This window comes from Vipera ursinii, assembly GCF_947247035.1.
Source record: "Vipera ursinii genome assembly, chromosome: 7".
In the NCBI taxonomy this organism is placed as follows: Eukaryota; Metazoa; Chordata; class Lepidosauria; order Squamata; family Viperidae; genus Vipera; species Vipera ursinii.
This window is the reverse complement of record NC_139521.1, coordinates 30,298,824-30,318,911: the sequence shown is the minus strand read 5'-3', so window position 1 is coordinate 30,318,911 and position 20,088 is coordinate 30,298,824. Positions and strand designations below refer to the sequence as shown.

At 39.5% G+C, this 20,088-nt stretch overlaps 1 protein-coding gene across 1 annotated transcript; it reads left to right on the top strand.

Moving 5' to 3' along the window:
- Positions 1 to 12,914: 12,914 nt before the first annotated feature.
- On the top strand, positions 12,915 to 13,337 carry LOC310643555 (signal peptidase complex subunit 3-like; the record flags this gene model as incomplete). The annotated part of the gene is given in 2 exon segments (XM_083368027.1): positions 12,915 to 13,097; positions 13,101 to 13,337. Coding segments are annotated over 2 exon segments (351 nt in total). The 3' UTR covers positions 13,269 to 13,337.
- Positions 13,338 to 20,088: the final 6,751 nt, after the last annotated feature.

Sequence of the window (20,088 nt, the reverse complement as noted above, 5' to 3'; positions counted from 1 at the left end):
AACTAATTCAATTAAGTAAGTAGAGTTTTATTATTATTATTATTGGTTGATTAGAAACTCAGAAAGGAATGGTTGTTTTTTCTGAAAAAAAGACTAGAAGAAAAAATAAAGTGGCTACTATGAGCTGATGCTATACTATTTCTTTTTTTAAAAAAAAATCTATAATATGCAATTCCAAGGTATTTCTCCATTCTCTTATTTTTTTTAAAAAAAATTCTCCTGCCAACTTTACATTTGATTAATTATATATGTTCATGTCAAATATTTCTAATCAAATCAGTACTGAGGCTTTGGAATTCACATTAAAGTGAGTTCTACATTGCATCTTTAATAGAGTTTGAATTGGTGAATTTTTTTCCATAGAGGTTTATTTTCATTTTTAAATATACTATATAATTATAGGTTTCTATTTCTTACATAATTTTGAAATTGTTGATGATTTGTAATTTTTGGCTGTCATAAGGATTTTCATTCATATACAAACATATACATGAAGAAAGCTATATATGAAAAGAAAAGCTAGCAAAAATGATCCTTCTGTGTGTACAAATTGTCCATGTATCAAGATACAAAGTAATATGAATATTTGGTAGGGAAGTCTGTTGCATAGTACCCAACTCATAACCAGTGGTGGGATTCAGCCAGTTCACACCACTTCAGCGGAACTGGTACCTAATTTTTTGTTTCCCAGGCCCAGAATGGACTTCTGGAAGAAGCATCCACAAAGAGAACTGGTTGTTCACATATTTGAATCCCACTACTGCTCATAACCCTAGCCCAGGGGTCAGCAACCTTAAACACTCAGAGAGCCACTTGGACCCATTTCCCAGAGAAAAGAAAACACTGGGAGCCGCAAAACTCTCGCGCATGAGGGGGGCGAACTTGATTGAAAAGTTTAATTAAAAAGAAATAGAGGCTGCTGTGCATGAGTTCTCTCTCTCTCTCTCTCTCTCTCTCTCTCTCTCTCTCTCTCTCTCTCTCTCTCCTCTTCCTCACTCCGTCTCTCTCTCTTCCCCCCTCTCCCTCTCTCCGATCTTCTGCTCACCTGGTAAGCTGGCTTCATGCTGTTCTCCAACAAGCTTACACACATTCTTATTGGGCTGGCTTCCTGCCCTTGGTCTGCCAGTTGTCTTCCCCCACTCAGTCTCTGTGTGTGTGTGTGTGTAAGAGAGAGCGAAAGAGAGAGAGAGAGAGAGAGAGAGAGAGAGAGAGAGATTCTGTTTTCTGCTTTCTGCTGCTTCCTGTGGAGATGCAGCAAAGGCCCGCCCAATAAGCTTGTCAGCTTGTTGGAGAACAGCGTGAGGCCACTCTATTTTACACACACACAAGTGTATGTAGAAGGGAAGCACAAGTGCCTCTTTCTGTCCCTGTCTCTCTCTCTCTGCAAATGGTGGAGGACGACTGGGAGCTGCAGGAGAAGGCTGAAAGAGCCAGATGCAACTCCAGAGCTGAAGGTTGCCGACCCATGCAACCTTCCAAACACTTAGATAATGCACGTCCTCTTTCAGATGCACATAATATGAATCATTACGACTTTAACACCTAATGTAGCTAAATAAAATTTAAATGCAAGCAGGGTCATTTTGATTGAAATAGGGAAAATTCTAAACACACTCTAAACCATACTTTTTAAAGATCAGAATCTTCACAAAAGTCAGACAGATGGTATAACTGTGAAAATTATTATACCTGGGATTACCTGATCCGCTACAGTAGTTACCTCAAGTTTTAGACAATTTTAGCTGGTCCCAAGACTGTGAAATGCTTTCTGGTGTCATTGTCACCTCTTCTTCAGTTCAGAAATCTGGAAATTGACTCCAGAGATTGATCAGATGTTTTAATTAACACTGGTAAAACAGAAGGCAGAATATAGGTATTTTTTTTCTGAAAACAGAAAACAATGTATATGCAAATTAGAAATTGGTGATACCCTGTGGATGTCAGAAATTAAATGTTAAATAGTGCATCTTCTTCATCAAACCTAGGTCTAAAAACAACAATAACACATAATAACCTGTATCTTGTCAACATAAGGATTCTAAATTACCCATTTCACAAATTGTATATGCAAAATAAGATACTTAAAGGCCAAAAAAGAAATCAATCTTCTAATATTTATATCATTTATACAAATGATATAAATATAGTAAGGCAAGATTTTGTTAGTAAGTTTTTAAAAAATTCTATTTAATGGTGAAATGTACATACCACTCTCTGGTCCCTTCATACACATGTATTACAGATAGTGTATATTAGATTTTAATATCAATAGCACTTACACTTATATACCACTTCATAGTGCTTTATAGCACTCTCTAAGCTGTTTAAAAAGTAAGCTTATGGCCCCCAACAATCTGGATGCTCATCTTGGGAAAGATGGAAGGCTGAGTCAATCTTGAACCAATCAGGACTGGCACCAGTCCATGGCACGTCAGAACCTGGTATGTGCAAACAAGTGAATCCCCATCAGTAGTAATAGTGTATACCTTTTTTAAATGAAAATTATCAGCACTTTTGATCCGTGACGTCATCAAAGTAAACAACCCCATGTGATGGTGATTACGACAGCAGATCATGGACCTATGCGGAAGTAACTGCCCTATTTTCAGATAAGGTGAGCGGAAATGACATGTTGGTCTAAGCCCATCAAGATAAGTAAGGGTAACCTTAGCAGCCCTATTTTCAGATAAGGCGTGTTGAACCTAACACCCATCAATAAGTCAAGGCAGTCAAGCCTCTGGGTACATGATTAGCTTAACCCTAGACTAATTCTATGGACATTCAAAACAAACAGAATAAGCTAAATAAAGTGAATAATTAACAGAGGCCTGTGTTTTTGGGAAACAAGCCCTACTTTGGGGAGCTGGGAAATAAAAAAAATGCTTTTTATTTCTAATCATTCTAGCCCAATGATACTTTTAAGTTTTGTGGAGTTTTAAAAATCAGCACCTTCAAAGGCTGGGAAAAAAGGAGCCTCTAAAAGGTAGCCAGGGCTTGCATTTAACCTCCTTTTTTCTAAAAGGCATTTATTTCTAGGAGGTTTTAAAATGATTTTCTTGAATGCAGGGGAAAAAAATAATTAAAACCCACAGCTGGTTTTTACCTTTGTAAAAATCTAAAGATACATATTTTGTCAATTGAGCCCTCAAATCCACATGTACATGTAACCGTATGAAGCATGGCCTTAATAAAATTTATTCTGCCCCCCTACAGCAAAAAGACAAGGAATATTAACAGGAATTAAAATGCTCACAAGAGGCAATTAGCCAGGCAGCAAGTAGACTTGTTCAGGCATGTCAGGGCTGCGAATCCAGGCATGTGTGTTTGTGTCTGCTAGTAAAAAAGGGGGTTAGGCCTTGTTCAGGACATGCCCGGGCATGTCATACCCCATTGCAAGCACAGGAGAGATTGTACAGGCAGGTCTGAACAGCCAGCAATTTAATTCCACCAGTCTTTTGAAGATGGCAACCTCTGATTCCAAAGCTGTTTATAAAACAACTGCAAAAGCTAGCATTACATGGTCTGACACAAGGCCCCAGCTGGCAGAATGCAACAAAATCTGTTGCAGGGGTTATGATAAAGAATTTTTTTTATTCAGGCCCATTTTGCCCAGCTGTAGCAGGGTGTGTTGTAACTTTAATGATGAGGTGCAGAGTACTTACTGGACAGCCTGTGAAATGATGAATGATGCTACATTATCTCCCTGCAATGGTAAGTAAATATGTTTTTATTTATGATAATGTAAATGCTGCTGATGCGGATATCACACTAGCAGGATGTGTTTTATATTTTGCAGACTCTGAATTAATAACACCTAGACAGCAAACACTTCAAGACACTGCAATTTTATATTCCTGTGGTAATCGCCGCAGTCACAAACCTTCTGCAGATTTTTCTGATCTAGACTATAACTGGGGTTCTGAGCTATCCCAGAGACCACGCTACCAACCCTGTGAGTTAAAGAGGTGCAATTTGTGTAAAGACTGGCTTGCTTGAGACTTCGGACGTGGTTTGGGGGGTACAGGCATGTCAACATATTGTAAAATAGCGTGTTATGGGGGTTTATCTTCTGATTCTGATAGTGGTGATGAGGGATATTTTTCTGATGGTGGAGCCATGACCCCCCTCTGAGTTCTGTATAACCAATAAAAGACTCTGTTAATATCAATGCTTGACCATTTGTCAGTTGTATTTCAGTATAATGATGCATGAAAAAGTTTCTAAGCCATATTTATTATACACCAGGATGTGTAGGTAGTTATGGAGGTGTGAATAGCCTTTTTCAGGAAGCTAGAAAACATGATAAAAACCTGACCATGAAACAAGCCAAGACGTGGTTGTCAGGGCAAGACACTTATATGCATAATTAATTCTTGCATAAGCCTGCAAGAATTAATTTTCCTAGAAATAAAACAGTAATGTCTGGCTTAGATCATCAATGGCAGGCTGACCTCATAGATGTCTCCAAGTTTTCTAATGAGAACCATGGAAAAAAGTACATCTTAATAGTTATCGATGTGTTATCTAAATATGCCTGGGCCTCCCCTTTATCTGATAAAACAGGGAGGGAAGTTACAGCTGCCTTCCAGAATATCTTTGAAACAGGACGCACAACCCAAAAAATACAGACAGATGGAGGTAAAGAGTTCTTGAATATCCCGCTGAAGAAACTTTTAGTACATTATGGCATTCATCATTTTGTCACTCATAGTGAAACTAAAGCAGCCATTATAGAGAGGTTTAATAGAACCCTAAAAAACAAACTCTGGAGATATTTCACAGCTAGAAATACCCATTGGTATGTGGACATTTTGACAGATACTCTTCAGGGGTAAAATAGCACTTAGCATTGGGACTGCTCCTAACACTGTAAATTTGTCTAACAAAAGGGATGTGTGGATGAGGCTTTATGGGGTAGCTTTAAAAAGTAAAAGAAAGGAAAATGTCTTAAGGTGGGAGATCATGTCAGAGTATCCAGACTGAGGGGTAAGTTTGAAAAGGGCTATCAGCAAACCTATAGAGATGAGATATTCATCATCAAAGAACTGGAGACAAGGTGGGAAAGAGTTGTGTATAGATTAAATGATTACATAGGTGACCATGTAAAGGGGGCTTTTTACTTTGAGGAGCTCCAAAAGATTCCTACTGACCAACAGCGCATATACAGAATACACAATATTATCCAAAAAAGAGGGCGGGGGAGACACAGAGAGTTTCTAGTCAAATGGACTAGATAGCCAGAGAAGTTCAACAGTTGGGTTAAGTACAACATCTTTGATATGGAGGAGTTTTACATCACCCTACCCAGCAATGCATCAGCAGCAATTTTCCCCCAAAACAAAAATTCTAATTTTACTATTCAATTAGCGAGATCATTGGATCTTCCAGGATCATGGGAAGTAGGGCTAGCAGATATACAGTATCTGCATAGCTGGCACACATTAACTTCTCCTGGATATTTTGAAATTGCTAACAAGAGAAAGAGATGGCATTTTTCTTTGAGAATCGGGTACTATAACAGCATCCGACATCTGTTAGAAAATATGAACAAGCTTATATCAAATGTCAAGCACGGACCTAAGACAACCCTTCATTATGATTCAGTGGGTTGAAAAATTAATCTTAAAGGAGGTGAACCACACACCATTCTAGTTAGCAGAGAACTTGGACATCTGTTAGGTATGTTCCCTGGATTCAGCACCTTGTATGTTTACACAGACATTGTAGAGCTCCAGATAGTGGGCGACTTCTATGTGCTATTACTGCACTGTGTGCCTGTGCAAGGGCAAGACAATGATTTTGTCATAATGACCTATGACCATCCACATTATGTACCGGTCAGCAAACATCACATTGATACCATTACTATAGAAATCAAAACCGACCAGGACAAAAACATGCATTTTTATCACAGGAAGATGATTGTCAAGCTTTATTTTAGGCCTCAGAATAGTGAAGGATGGTTGTGATCAAAGATCACGGGAACTCTCAGGTCTACGTGGCTTACTACAGGGCACAAGCTGGTGGCAGCTTTCCAGGCTTCCAAGGAGCCTCCATTATGTATGGGACAGGTTTAGGGGTTCTGTTCCATGGGCTTTTTCAAAAAGCAATGCCTTTTTTGAGGTGAGGATTAGAAATCATTAAGCTGCATGTGAAATCAGCTGCCAAAAACATTGCCAGAGATGTTGTGGAACATCTTGTATCCCGTGTTGTTGAGAGGGGGCAGGATGGATCAGGGATGTTCATAACCAGGAAGAATTACGCATTGGGCCCACCTATTCTGTTTAAAAAGAGAAGACTTGTGAAAAAGCCCCGTCATACCAAGAGGAGATGTATGCAGAAGAGTAAGCCCTGTGACAAGGAAGACACATTCTAATACAATATGTCATTTATTCATTCTGCTTCAGAGGAATGTGTTAAATCAGAACTGGATCTTTTTCAACTGGCGCCTACACAGACCAGTATTGAAAACAGTACCTATGTCAAGATCCCTCCTTTATCAGCACTGTGTCAGAATCCATTTATATCATATTCATAAATGGAATGTTTCAAACATTATTCCATGGATTCTGCCATCTCCCAAAGAGAAGAGGATAGATGCGTATTGAACTGGTATTAGGCATTTCAAAGGAAAGGAGAAGCCTTTTGAACTGGGGAAACAAAAGGGGGGGCTAGCATCTGGCTTTTGTCACGGAAGACAGCAATAAACATGAAGGGTCCTAAGTTCCTTTTTCCCACGAGATGGATGATACGAGAGAAAGGATGGGGGACTGACCAAATGGGGTTAAGGGGGGTTAATCTGGGAACTCTTTATAAGGGTTTGCTTCATGGGATAATATTAAGTCCTGTCTCGTTTCCTACAACCAAGCGTGTCATAGTAAAGATTATTTTTGGAATAGATTTGACTCCAAGAATTTTGTCTTCCTAAGATGTGGTTTGGGGTGGGTCCTGACACACTGACACCCAATGCTCCCCTGGAATTTTTTTATCATGGGGCATGGTGAGCATTACACAGATTTAAACACCCCCCTGCTGTATGTGAGTTGCAAGATTGTAAAGGCTGACGGGTTGGATATTGATGATGGGGCTAGGGTGGCCCTGACCAACTACCCCATAGCATCACTGTTTAATCAGCTGGATGTTACCTTGGGAGATCGGCTCATTACACAGAACCATCATTGCTATTCTTATCGGGCCATGATTGAACTGATTCTGAACTTTGGTGGTAATGCGCTTGGTACCCAATTTACAGCTGGGGTTTTTTACAAAGATGACTCGGAAATCATGGAGAGTACTCTACTGACAGCCACTGGGAACTCCGGTTTCAAAGTGAGAGCAAGACACATGGCCAGTAGTCGTAAATGGGACCTGTTAGGGCCTCTGCATAGCAATCTGTTTTTTCAAGACAGACTGCTAATTAATGCCATTGATGTGAAAGTCAAACTCACAAGAAGCAGAAATGAATTTTGCTTGATGAAGGTTGGCAATGAGAATTACAAAGTGCAACTCTTGGCAGCTTCTCTCTTTGTAAAACATGTAAAAGTAGCCCCGGGAGTGTGCCTTGGTCATTCAGAAGCTTTGCTCACCTCCAATTCCAAATAACCCATTGATCGAGTGGGGATGAAGGTTTACAGCATTCGTGCAGGTAGCCTTGTGTGTAATCAGGAAAATCTATTTCTGGGGCAGCTACCTAAACAATTAGTGATTGGGTTTGTGGACAATGCATCTTTTAGTGGGGATTATGAAAGAAACATAGGGACGCGGTGGCTCAGTGGGTTAGGACGCTGAGCTTGTCGATCAGAAGGTTGGCAGTTTGGCGGGTCGAATCCCGAGTGCCGCGTAACAGAGTGAGCGCCTGTTACTCATCCCAGCTTCTGCCCACCTAGCAGTTCGAAAGCACGTAAAAATGCAAGTAGAAAAATAGGGACCACTACGGTGGGAAGGTAACAGCGTTCCATGCGCCTTTGGCGTCTAGTCATGCCGGCCACATGACCACGGAGACGTCCTTGGACAAACGCTGGCTCTTCGGCTATGAAACGGAGATGAGCACCGGCCCCTAGAGTCGGAAACGACTAGCACGCATGTGCGGGGGAACCTTTACCTTTACCTATGAAAGAAACTCGTTCAATATTCAACACTGCAATGTCAATTTTTGTGCCTTGCATTGTGATGGCAAGCAGATTCCTGCAAATCCTCTTCAGCCTGATTATGAGCACAGTCTTTTTGTGAGAGAGTACATGCACATGGTGCAGGCCACAGGCAAAGGCATGAAAGACAGGTCGCTGTTAATCAGCCGGGAAGAGTTTAACTGAGGGTATACTTTGTATTGTTTTGACTTGAGTCCTGATCAGGGGTGCTCTGAGCACTATTCTTTGATCAGGAACGGTAACCTCAGAGCCGAAATTAGATTTTCACAACCCCTCCCCAACACCATCAACATGATTCTCTATGCAATCTTTGAAAACCTTAATGAAATAAGTCACACAAGGAATGTGCTTTTTGATTATATGTGAGTATGGACATACTGCAACTCCGCCACTTGTTCTCTGGAAATACAGCCTTTCTAGGGGTCTACCCTTGTGACCTGCTACTCCAGAGACAAATCTCCAAAAGACCTTTTGGATTAATTGTAAATACCCATCCTCAGACTCCTCCTGGTGAACACTGGCTGGCCCTCTACTTCCCATCTCCCAGATATGGCCAATTTTTTTATTCTTATGGAAGACCGCCTGATAGCCCTGACTTTCCTGGCTCTATAGTGATGTTTTTAGAGCAGCAAGATGAGAAGTACACATTTCACCATCGTCAACTGCAACACCCCTGTGCTGTGACCTTCAGGCAACACTGTGCGTTTTTTCTACTGAACTGGACTAAAGGAGTAGACTATGAAAATATTTTAAAGATGTACTCCAAAGTTGATATTAAAAATGAGCAAATGGTAAAGCTGTTTGTAAAAACTATAAAGGTGGGAAGGGGATGTGGAACCTGTAACCATCACCAGTGCATGCAGACATGCCTGCCTTACTGTAAAATAAAGAAAAAGACTTTAATGTTTTTACTTGTTTCACTGTGTTTTTATTCATTTTACAAATTGAGCCAGTCACCAAACCTGAACCTACTTCTAGGGTTTAATGTCCAAGGGCTAGAAGGGGTACCGGTAAACAGAGGCTTCTGAGTCTGTCATAACAGAGTCGGGGCTAGTAGCAGTTTCATCCTTAACAACCAGAGAATCTTTCAACTTTTCTATTTGCTCTTTAACAGCTGTAGACCCCAACACAGAGGTCGGAACATTCACCTCAGCCATAGCATTCATAAAGTCATCCCAGCCTTTAGGTTTCCGCTTATCAGTAGGGGCCCGATGCTGAGAGGCTCCTTTCACCAAGTCTAAAATATTAGTACCAGGAATAGGGACCCCTTTGTATAAAAAGGTACTGCGATCATCCCAGGTTGAGACGTCCTGATGCTGTTTCATTTTGTTCAGCAGAAGTTCCACATTTTTCCTCTAATGGGTGCTCACACCGCTTAGGATCTCAGCCATCATTGTGTCCTGTGGAGATTGTTGTGGCAGCTGTTCTGGTAATGTTGGAAGTGGCCGAGGTTCTTCCGGTGGATAAATGAGATTCAGTCTGTCCTTTTCAGACACATTTTGCCTGGTCAGTCTTAGATACCACTGCAATGCAGAACTGTAGAGCTTAATCTTGTCATCCTCACACAAATCAGTTCTCTGAAGAATGGTACACATCTCTGCATCCAACCAGTTAGTGGCTGTAGCCCCCATAGTAGGGGGCCTGCCCTGTAGTTGCTCCATCTGATGACGTGACACCAGATACATTTTCTTGGCATGGTCCATGGTTTATCCAGCTAACAGGCTAGTCAACAGTGGAATAGCTGCCCCTAGTAAGGGACCGATAAAACCACCCAACTGAAGTATGATCTGCTTCTTCTTTTTGAGTGAGACCTTTCTATCACTCAATGTTTTAATGACACCTTTTTTTTTCCTCTTTAGAGACAGGAATTGTGAAGCTTTTAGAGGAAGGTTTCCTTTTAGGGTGTTCCGAGCTACTTCTGCTATTGCCCCCACCAGGTCATTGCATAAGATGGCATTTCTCTGTTTTGGTCCGGCCTTTACTAAGATTTTAAAAAGCCCCCAATTTCTATGTACCCTCTCTGACATCTTAAATGAACTAGTGCTAAGGTAACTGGGCTACTGCTTTTTACACTTCTTTTTCATTGTGTAAACAGTAGGCCAATCAGGTGGGAAGAGGCCTGTTCTCAATCTGTAGGATTATGGAGTGGTGGCTGCCAAATCTACCAAAAGGTACCTATGTGGTTTGTGAGTGGCATGTTGGAATACTTCTAAAAAATACTTTGTGTTAGTGTGGTACATCTGCCTGGCCAGTGTGACAATTTGCATCTGATCACGGGGTTGCTGAATAAAACCAAATATTTGGAATTCAGAGCTATTGTTCTCATTTTCTTACCTTGAAAAAACAGGTTTTGTAGTATGAGAATAATGCTCAGGTTTCTGTGATGAACGTACTGTGTAAAAGCCTTCTCTATTTGATCGCTTTCACTGGCCGATGCCATGAGATCATCTATCACAACACCACGTGGGTTTGTTTACTTTGATGACATCACTGATCAAAAGTGCTGATAATTTTCATTAAAAAAAGGTATACACTATTACTACTCCCATCCATAGGATGCAGGCAGCATGAAAAACCCCGCCCCTTCCAGTCCATGAAAAAACCTCTCTCCACAGAACCGTCCCTGGTGCCCAAAAGGTCAGGGACCTCTGCATTAGACTACTGCTCTGCAAGGTGCATTAACAACCAGTATGCTTTGAGGTTCAATTTAAAGCATTGGTAATGACCTATAAAGCTCTTCATGGCATGGAACTGAATTATTTCACAGACTGCTTTTTTCACAATTGCCCTAACCTGTCCCATTAGTTCTGGAAGACAGCATGTGCTGGGTCCCAGGGATTAACTTGGCACTGAAATTACTGGTTGTTTTCAAGGCCTTGAAGACAGTATTATGTCACTGAGCTTGGAAACAGCATGGGATAAAGAGTGTACAGTAGTTATATTGAAAGATTTGGGTATTTTATGAAAAACATAAATTATGTTTTCATTATATTTTTAAATTTTAAATTAAATGTTATTAGTTTATTTTTATTCATTCATTCATATTCCACCTTTATTATTTTCACAAATAACTCAAGACAGTGAACATATCCAGCACACCTTTCTCCTTCTATTTTCCCCACAACAGCAACTCTGTGAGGTAAGTAGGGCTGAGAGAGTATGATCCAGATTCATCCAGCTGTTTTTCATGGCTAAGGCGGGACTTAAACTCATGGTCTTTGCTTTCTAGCCTTAACCACTAGACCAAGCTGACTTGTCCAGAGTCATGCATTTAATTCGGTTGCTATATGAATTGAAGTTTGTTTGTTTGTTCTTGGCACATCTCAAATCTTGCATGGAATAAATATTAATTAATAACTTTCTAAGAAATGGGTAGTGAAATGCATTAAGTATGGAGATTGCACATACACACAAGAGTTTTTTGTAGTCCTAGTTTATGTTATTTTGTAAAAAGTAAAAAGTTGAGGTCTCATGTTGAAATTCTATTTTACGGCACCAAAGGAAATCAGAAGTCAATACCTTTTTTTTTCTTTTTTCTTCCTTCCCTCACTTTTCTATTCACTTTTTCCTTCCCTATCTTTCCTGCCATTTACTTTTGTATTTTCATTGTATTGTATACTCTAAACTAATAAAACTTATATAACCAGAAGAAAAAAAAAGAAAAATAAATGAAAAAAGGAGTTTTCTGTAGTCTGTCAAGTTTCCGACGTATGGGCTTTTCAAGTGACTCTGAGGCATTGTTTACCTTAAAAGTTCTTTATTCAGCCTAATACACCTGCAAATGCTTGCTCGAAGAAAGCTGGAATCTGAAATCTCCGCCCCCTTGCACAATATATTAAAACACAATTCTCCACCTTTCTAATTTTGTCATTAATCATATTCTCCTATTAATTTAAAGAATCAAGTTTCCTTTCTGTTAGAAAACCTGTCGAGCTCTTATCTTCTTTTATTTCAGATGGCCTTGAGGAACAATCCTCCTCTCCCCCACTCCCAATCTCTTAAAGCAATACACAAGTTTAACATATGAAATGGCTACTTCTTCATCTCTTGTCAAGCAATAACATTTATAGAGTTTTATTCTAATACCTATGGAAAACTGATTTGTGCTAGTAAAGTTAAGCATTAAAGTCCATCTAATATATTTTTAATATAAGCCAGTACACTATATTACGTCTGAACTGTAGCAACACTATATTTGCATCTAGTTTCTAGTTTAGAGATCATAGCTTGCATAAAATAGTGTAATCATGCTTGGAGTAAAATTAGAGATTGGTTGTACTTGTGATTTATTGACCAAAATATATCAAAATGGGATAGTATTGTTATCATGGAATGCTATATGTGGCACTGGTATAACTAGTATCACAAACTATTTGACAATTACAACTAAATGTATTATAAAAGGAGATTGCTTCACCTTCCTTTATTAAAGCTATAATGAGTGTCTGCAAAGGGAACAATATGTTGATACAAGAAGATTCACAGGCCCTACTTTCAGGTAGTAAGCCCCCTAGTAGCTGTTAGTTAATAGAGAAGAAACTAAAGAGATAAAGCTATTGTCAACAGTTTGATAGGACAATATAGTATATGAAAATGTAAGCTGATATTCTTTCCTTTGAAAAAGTTTTAGAAGTTCATGAACTACTAAGTTACCAAGACTATTATTTTAAAATATCTTCTCATATGGTAAGCAGTTTGAAAAACATTTCCTTAAAGCCTTTTCTCTCCTATTAGTTTGAGACTTTACCATTCTTAAGTTTTTAAAAAATGGTCATTACTTTTGACATTAGTGCAGATCTGCAAAGTATATTTGATTGGAATGTGAAACTGTTATTTCTATATTTATCAGCAGAATATTCAGCAAAGAACAATGCATTGAATCAAGTTGTCCTTTGGGACAAAATTATCTTGAGAGGAGATAACCCAAAGCTGCTTTTGAAAGATATGAAATAAAAATACTTTTTCTTTGATGATGGAAATGGCCTCAAGGGGAACAGGAATGTCACTTTGACTCTCTCATGGAATGTTGTACCAAATGCAGGAATCCTACCTCTTGTAACAGGAGAAGGAGACATATCTGTTCCATTTCCAGATACTTATAAAATGGCCAAAAGCTATTAAATCAAGTTTTTGTTGCATATTCTATAGAATTCACAATGTGGGCTTGTGATGATGAACTATTGAAGATATTGCAGAGATGGGTGGGTTAACTGAGGTAGTTCTAAGACAAGAGGGTTTTATGTTAATCTCCATTTCTAGTGTCGCAGATCCAATCTTGCATCTTAAGATCTAGATGGATGAAAATTGGAGGGTGTATCCTTCCCTATTTTCTGCTTCTCAGTCCCCTGCACCTAATTGACTGATAGCAAGGCTTGGCAAGCAAGCAGCTGTTAACTGCTTTGGAATTGAAGCTGAAAACTGAAATTTATTAATAACGGTGACTGGTGTGGGAATACAAAGAGATTGACTTGGGTGCCTGCTGGCAAGGTAGGGCTGTCTGGTGGGTGCTGTTGGTCAATGGGTGAGTTTTCTTTCCCCCTGGAGGAAGAGGGCTGTTGGGACAGAAAGGGAAGTAGGGGAGCAGTTTTCCTCATTGTCCACTATTCCCTTTGCTTCCACTCCCACCAGCAAAGTGGCAGAGAGTTCTGCAGTCAGGTGAGGAGGAGGAGGGGGAAGGAGGCTTTACTGGGGCTGTCCTCAGAGTTATGAAGTGAAGGAAAACAGACCAGGACTGTATTATATATGGAGACAAAAATGATGCAATGGGTCATGTGTTGTCTGGTCCTAATTAAAGATAACTAGCTGCAGCCTGATTTAAGAAATTGCCATGATAAAAGTTTCTGTTAGAAACAGTCTTCAGATGTCATGTTCTGGTATATTGTTCCTTTGAACTTTGTTGGTATAAATCACTTAACTCCTAACCTTTTGACTGACTTACAAACCTGATTTGGTTTTCTTAATTTTGGACTGGATTTTGACTATTCTTCTGCATGCTTCTATTAAAAGTGTCACCATTCAGGCAAGCTTCTGTTTTTAAGAGACCCTGTTTTGTTTTCCTTCATTTCTTCATTTTCTGATTACCTTTTCAGTCTTGAGTAAATTACTATTATTGCTTAGTAACTGAATTTGCAACCTGAAACAGAACAGTAATTAAAAATATGAAATGTGAATTAACAACCATTAATCCTTTGTTTATGGATAAGTTGCTTACAGAGCCTACATGTTCACAGGCTCTGTCCTTCAGGAATAGTCTAACAATTTCTGTTTTAAGTTGAGTTTGCTCATCCTCTTTGATCTATGCAAATAGGAAAATATCCTGTTTTCATCCATCTCTTCTGAATATTTAGCTTTAAGCTGTCTGTAGCCATTCTTCATTTATCCTGCCTGTTTTTTATCCAAAGTGGCATCTATCTTTCCACCTTCCCCACCTGTCCTTTCTTGCTTGCCTACACCTTATCACCCTCATTATCCAGTTGGCTGGACACATACCTTTGGCATAACCTGCAGGCAATTTGTCATCAGAAGCACTCACATCAACCCTTGTGTCCCTCAGTCCCTCTGATAATTCAAAACATGGCACAAGCTTACAGGAAATAAGTCCCTATTCAACACTTCAGCCTAAGCAATATGAAAAATACCAGGAAAAAAAATCAATTAGCTTGATTTTAGCTATATAACTGAATTTGAAAAGGTAGATTTACTTACTCTAACAATTTATCAACAGAATGTTTTAGCAGCTGGGACCAACAGTTGGATACAGATCTTGTAAGGAATATAGAGAAAGAAATACATACATAAAAATAAAGTAGATAAAGTAATCAATGGATGTTAATTCTATGCTGAGATCCTGACCTGTATTTTAAGTGCTAATTATCTGATATACCCAACCCACATATTTGTTCAGATTATTGCATTGAGAGTACATTGGAATCAAAGCACTCTATGAATGGATGCTTCACAGCTTTTGAAAATCATAGTACTGCAAATTATGAAAGAAAAGCTAAATTAAGAGAGAAATGTCAATGTATACTTGTGCTTTTGAAAATATGTGTAGAAAAATTGTACACATAAAAAGGGACAAATTTTAACAATGAAATCATTTATTACATTTTTTTGCTGTACACTAAAAATTGTGTACAGATTTCTGCTATAATAAAATAGAAATAATTAAATGTTAATGTCAAAATTCCAAACCAACAACCAACATATCAACATTATATTGTTGTGCAAAAAAATCCATTAAAAGACACAAGAGATCACATTACAAACATTTCACTTTAGGAATCAGAGGCTTATTTATTGAAATTTAGAACACAAAGCAATCACATACATACTTATACCCATTGCAATGAGGACCAGCTTTTGACTAGCAGTTGTAGCAGTGACAGTAAGTGCCAACTGGCCTTGAACCCCTCTCGGTCTTTTGTACCTTAACTCTCCTTAAACCACAGACAGATGGTCAGCATCTTTGCGCTTTCTGCAGACTTTCTTCTGATAACTTTCCACATACCCATGTGCATTTGAACCTACACCCATCAACTACTTTCAGTTCCCCCAGTCCTTATAGTCTAAATATATTTGAAACAAGCAAGCTTAGCAAAATCATATTAAGTAAAGTACAGTTGCAATTGTTATTACAAATAGCTCCTTCAGATTATAAAACTGAGCATAGCACAGGCTTTGGTTCAATACTTTTTCCATGAGGCCTGATTTAGTTCACCTGGGCCTAAACCTTGCATAGAAGAACTATAGCCAATATTTTTGTTTCTCACAATATAATATGTAATCATCAGAAAAAAATGGTCAAAACTGAATGAATTATATTCTGGTAAAATAGATATATTTAATTATATACTTGTGCCTATCTTCAGGTGGAATAATAGTTGAAAAATTCTATTCTATCCATGGATTTCTAGAGAAAGTGCTTTTAGGATTTAGTTTCAGTCCAAATCTGAAAGCCTGGGGAGCCATTTTGAGTTCAGCAGTAAAATAAAAAATGCACAGTATTAAGTAGGAGTCCCAGGTCTTAAACTTTATTAAATCACTTTATGGGAGTGGAAAAAGAGCAAAATTATGTGAAATTCTATGTTACTTTTTCCTTCCAGGTACTTCAATAAATGCTTAATCATTCATTGTTCTTGCTGACTGCAGTTGTATTAATACTACAATATGTAGCTAAGACAAAAAAATACTAATACTCTAGAAAAGAAAGAGGAATGTCTCAGCACTTGAAATAACCATATATACACTTAAGTGAAAAATAAGAAACTCAACTTGACACAATTGCTCACAGATGTACTACAGAAATATAAAAATCAAGAGAGAAAATAAGAAATAAGAAATTCAAAAATTCAGTGGTCTGCCTTACTGTTGTTAGTCATTTAAGCAGATCTATGATTTGTATAGCTACTATGTTACCTTGACCTACTTGTGTACATTGTAATTCATAGGAATTAGTTCTCTCAGAATATCTATGGAAATTCTCAATCATTTAGTTCATAGTTTTCTCAAAGGTGCTTTATTTTCTTTTTCAAAAGTTAATTGGACTGAAAAAGAAAGAAAAAAGAAAAAAGAAAGAACCAAAAAATCATGGATATAGAGACATATGTCATATGTTTGAGCTTATGCCCACAGAAGACCAAAACTATATATGTATCAAATGTAAATCATATGAGTTACTAGAAGAAAGAGTAAATGGTCTAGAAGCAACTCCAGCCACTCTGAAACTCAATGAACAAAGCGGGAATCCCCAACCTAAACAAGAAGACTACACCAAAATTAAACACAATAGGGAGCTAACAGCTTCTTAAAAAATGACCCCATATATGAACAAAAAGAAGAAAACTGATACACACAAATTGAACACAATAAGGAACAAACAGGTTCTGAAAAAAATGACCTATATATGAAGAAGAAGGCCAATGGAAACATGTCACTTTTAGAATAAAAGAGCAACCAAGAGCAAAGCCCCTACTATCTACCCTAGCCCACTCTAGCAAAGCCCTTTTGGAACTGAACAATTGCTTTCATAGCCTCCACCTGAAAGAAAATATGCAGACACCTATAAAACAGCAGTCACCAATAGTTTCTTAAAAGGTGACACAACCCAGCACTTCTGTGACAGGAAGAATAGTATACCAAATTTCCTTAGGGGGAAAAAGGGGAATATTGGTGATAGGAGATCTGATTCTTTGGGGGAACAGAAACTATAGTCTGCAAACTGAACAGTCAATCTAGGGAGGTATGTTGTCTCCCTGGAGCAAAAATCAAAGATTTAATTGAGAACCTTACTAAAATAATCAACCCCATTGATTATTACTCCTTTCTTCTAGATGATGGGACCAATGACACAACAATGAATTTAAAAACAATAACAGGAGATTACAAACAGCTGGGGAAGAAAGTTAAAGAATTAGGAGCTCAAGTGGTGTTTTCCTCTATACTTCCAACAAAAGACCAACATCCAATGAAGGAGCCAAGGATTTTAGAAATGAACCACTGGCTTAAAACTGGTGTCGTCAAGAGAAATTTGGTTTCCTAGACCAGGGGTCAGCAGCCTGAAACAGTGAAAGAGCCACTTGGAACCAGTTCCCTCACAAAGGAAAAACTGGGAGCCGCAAAAAATGTGTGCACGTGTGTGTACATGCGTGCATGTGCAGAACAGGGTTTGACTGAAGAGTGGAGCCAAGGCGAGATATGCACCTACCCTGCATATTTGAATTGATTGGTTGAACTTTTTTAGTCCCACTTTTTTTTTTTGGACTGCACATGGCAGAGGACTGGGAGCCGCAAGAGACGGCTGAAAGAGCCGCATGTGGCTCCGGAGCCGCGGGTTGCAGACCTGTGTCCTAGACCATGGTCTGCATTACCTATAAGGGATGGAGTGAACCTCACAAGAACTGGAAAGAATATATTCAGAAAATGATGCTCTCATCTTATCAGAAGGGCTTTAAACTAAAATTGAGGTGGGCGGAGGGGAGGCATTCTTCAAGACTTTTAGAACTTAATTCCAAGCAAAAACCACTAGATAACCAACCATATTAGGAGGAAGGGAATAAAGACAAAGAAGAAGAAGAAGAAAAGAAAAACACAATGAAGTTGAGAGTGATGGAAAGGATACAAAGTAGGAGATATAAGAAACATAACCAAGACCCATAAAGGAGTCAAATATCTATACATGAATGTTCATAGATTAGGGAAGAAGCAGGGTGGATGTGAAGTACTAGTTCATGAGGTAAATAAGATATAGTTGCCATTACTGAAACATGATGGGATGAAACTCATGACTGGAATTTACTGATGGAAGGATACAAACTGATTATCTCGACCTGTACCAATCAGGTTTCAGACCTGGACATAGCACAGAGACGGCATTGGTCGCACTGGTGAATGATCTCTGGCAGGCTCGGGACAGGGGTTGTTCCTCTATCCTAGTCCTATTAGACCTCTCAGCGGCTTTTGATACCATCGACCATGGTATCCTACTGCGGCGTCTCAGGGGGCTGGGAGTGGGAGGCACCATTTTACAGTGGTTCTCCTCCTACCTCCTGGGCCGCTCGCAGTCGGTGTTGACGGGAGGACAGAGGTCCACCCCGAGATCTCTCATTTGTGGAGTCCCTCAGGGTCGGTCCTCTATCTCCTCCTGTTCAACATCTACATGAAGCCGCTGGGTGAGCTCATTCGTGGTTTCGGGGTGGGGTATCACCAGTACTCTGATGATACCCAACTTTTTCTTTCCACCCCAACCCAACCCAGTGATGCCCCGTTGCCTGGAGGCGGTCCAGGTTTGGATGGGGAGAAACAGGCTTCATCTCAATCCTGACAAGACTGAGTGGCTGTTCATACCGGCATCTTGGGCTGACCAGCCTTCTCCATCATTAACAATAGGGGATGAGGTATTACCCCCCATTGATAGGGCTCGCAACTTGGGAGTCCTCCTGGATTCACGGCTCAGTTTGGAAGATCATATAGGAGCCATGACCAGGGGGGCTTTTGACCAGATTCACCTGGTGCACCAGTTGCGTCCCTATCTGGACTGAGATGCTCTACGTACAGTCACTCATGCGCTCGTGACCTCCCGGTTAGACTACTGCAATGCCCTCTACATGGGGCTGCCCTTGAGGACCACCCGAAGGCTTCAACTGGTGCAGAATTCAGCCGCACGAGTTTTGATGGAAGCTTCCCGATACTCCTGTGTAACACCTCTTCTCCGTGAGCTGCATTGGCTTCTGGTTGCCCTCCGGGTAAGATTCAAGGTGCTGGTAATGACCTAAATGGCTTGGGTCCGGACTATCTAAGGGAACACCTGCTGTCCGCATCATCTTCCCATCGTCCTGTGCGCCCCCACAGGGAGGGCCTTCTCAGGGTACCGCTGGTTAATGAATGCCGGCAGGTTATTCCCAGGGGAAGGGCGTTCTCTGTGGGTGTGCCTGCCCTATGGAACCAACTACCCACAGAACTTAGGATTGCCCCCGACCTTCGCTCTTTTCGCCGGGACCTGAAAACTTGGCTCTTTGATCTGTTTGGTCCAGACTGTGGGGTTGTTAATTTAACTGGGTTTTAGATTTACTCTTGAGGCTTGAATTTAATTTAATTGTTTTATTTGTTTTTAATTTTTTGTATTCATGGTTTAAACTGCCCTGTAAACCGCCCTGAGTCCTACGGGAATAGGGCGGTATACAAATCCAATTAAATAAATAAATAAATAAATAAATAAATAAATAAATAAATAAATAAATAAACAAACAAACCTAACAAAAGAGGAAGTGGAGTTGCATTATATATAAAAGATCACTACATCTCTACAGAAATCTACAAAACCAAGGATGAAAACCTCCTAGAATCTATATGGGTCAATATAAAAGGAAAAAGGATTGCTATAATTGTATACTGCCACACAATCAAGTAGAAGAAATAGATGAACCTTTTGCTAAACAATTAA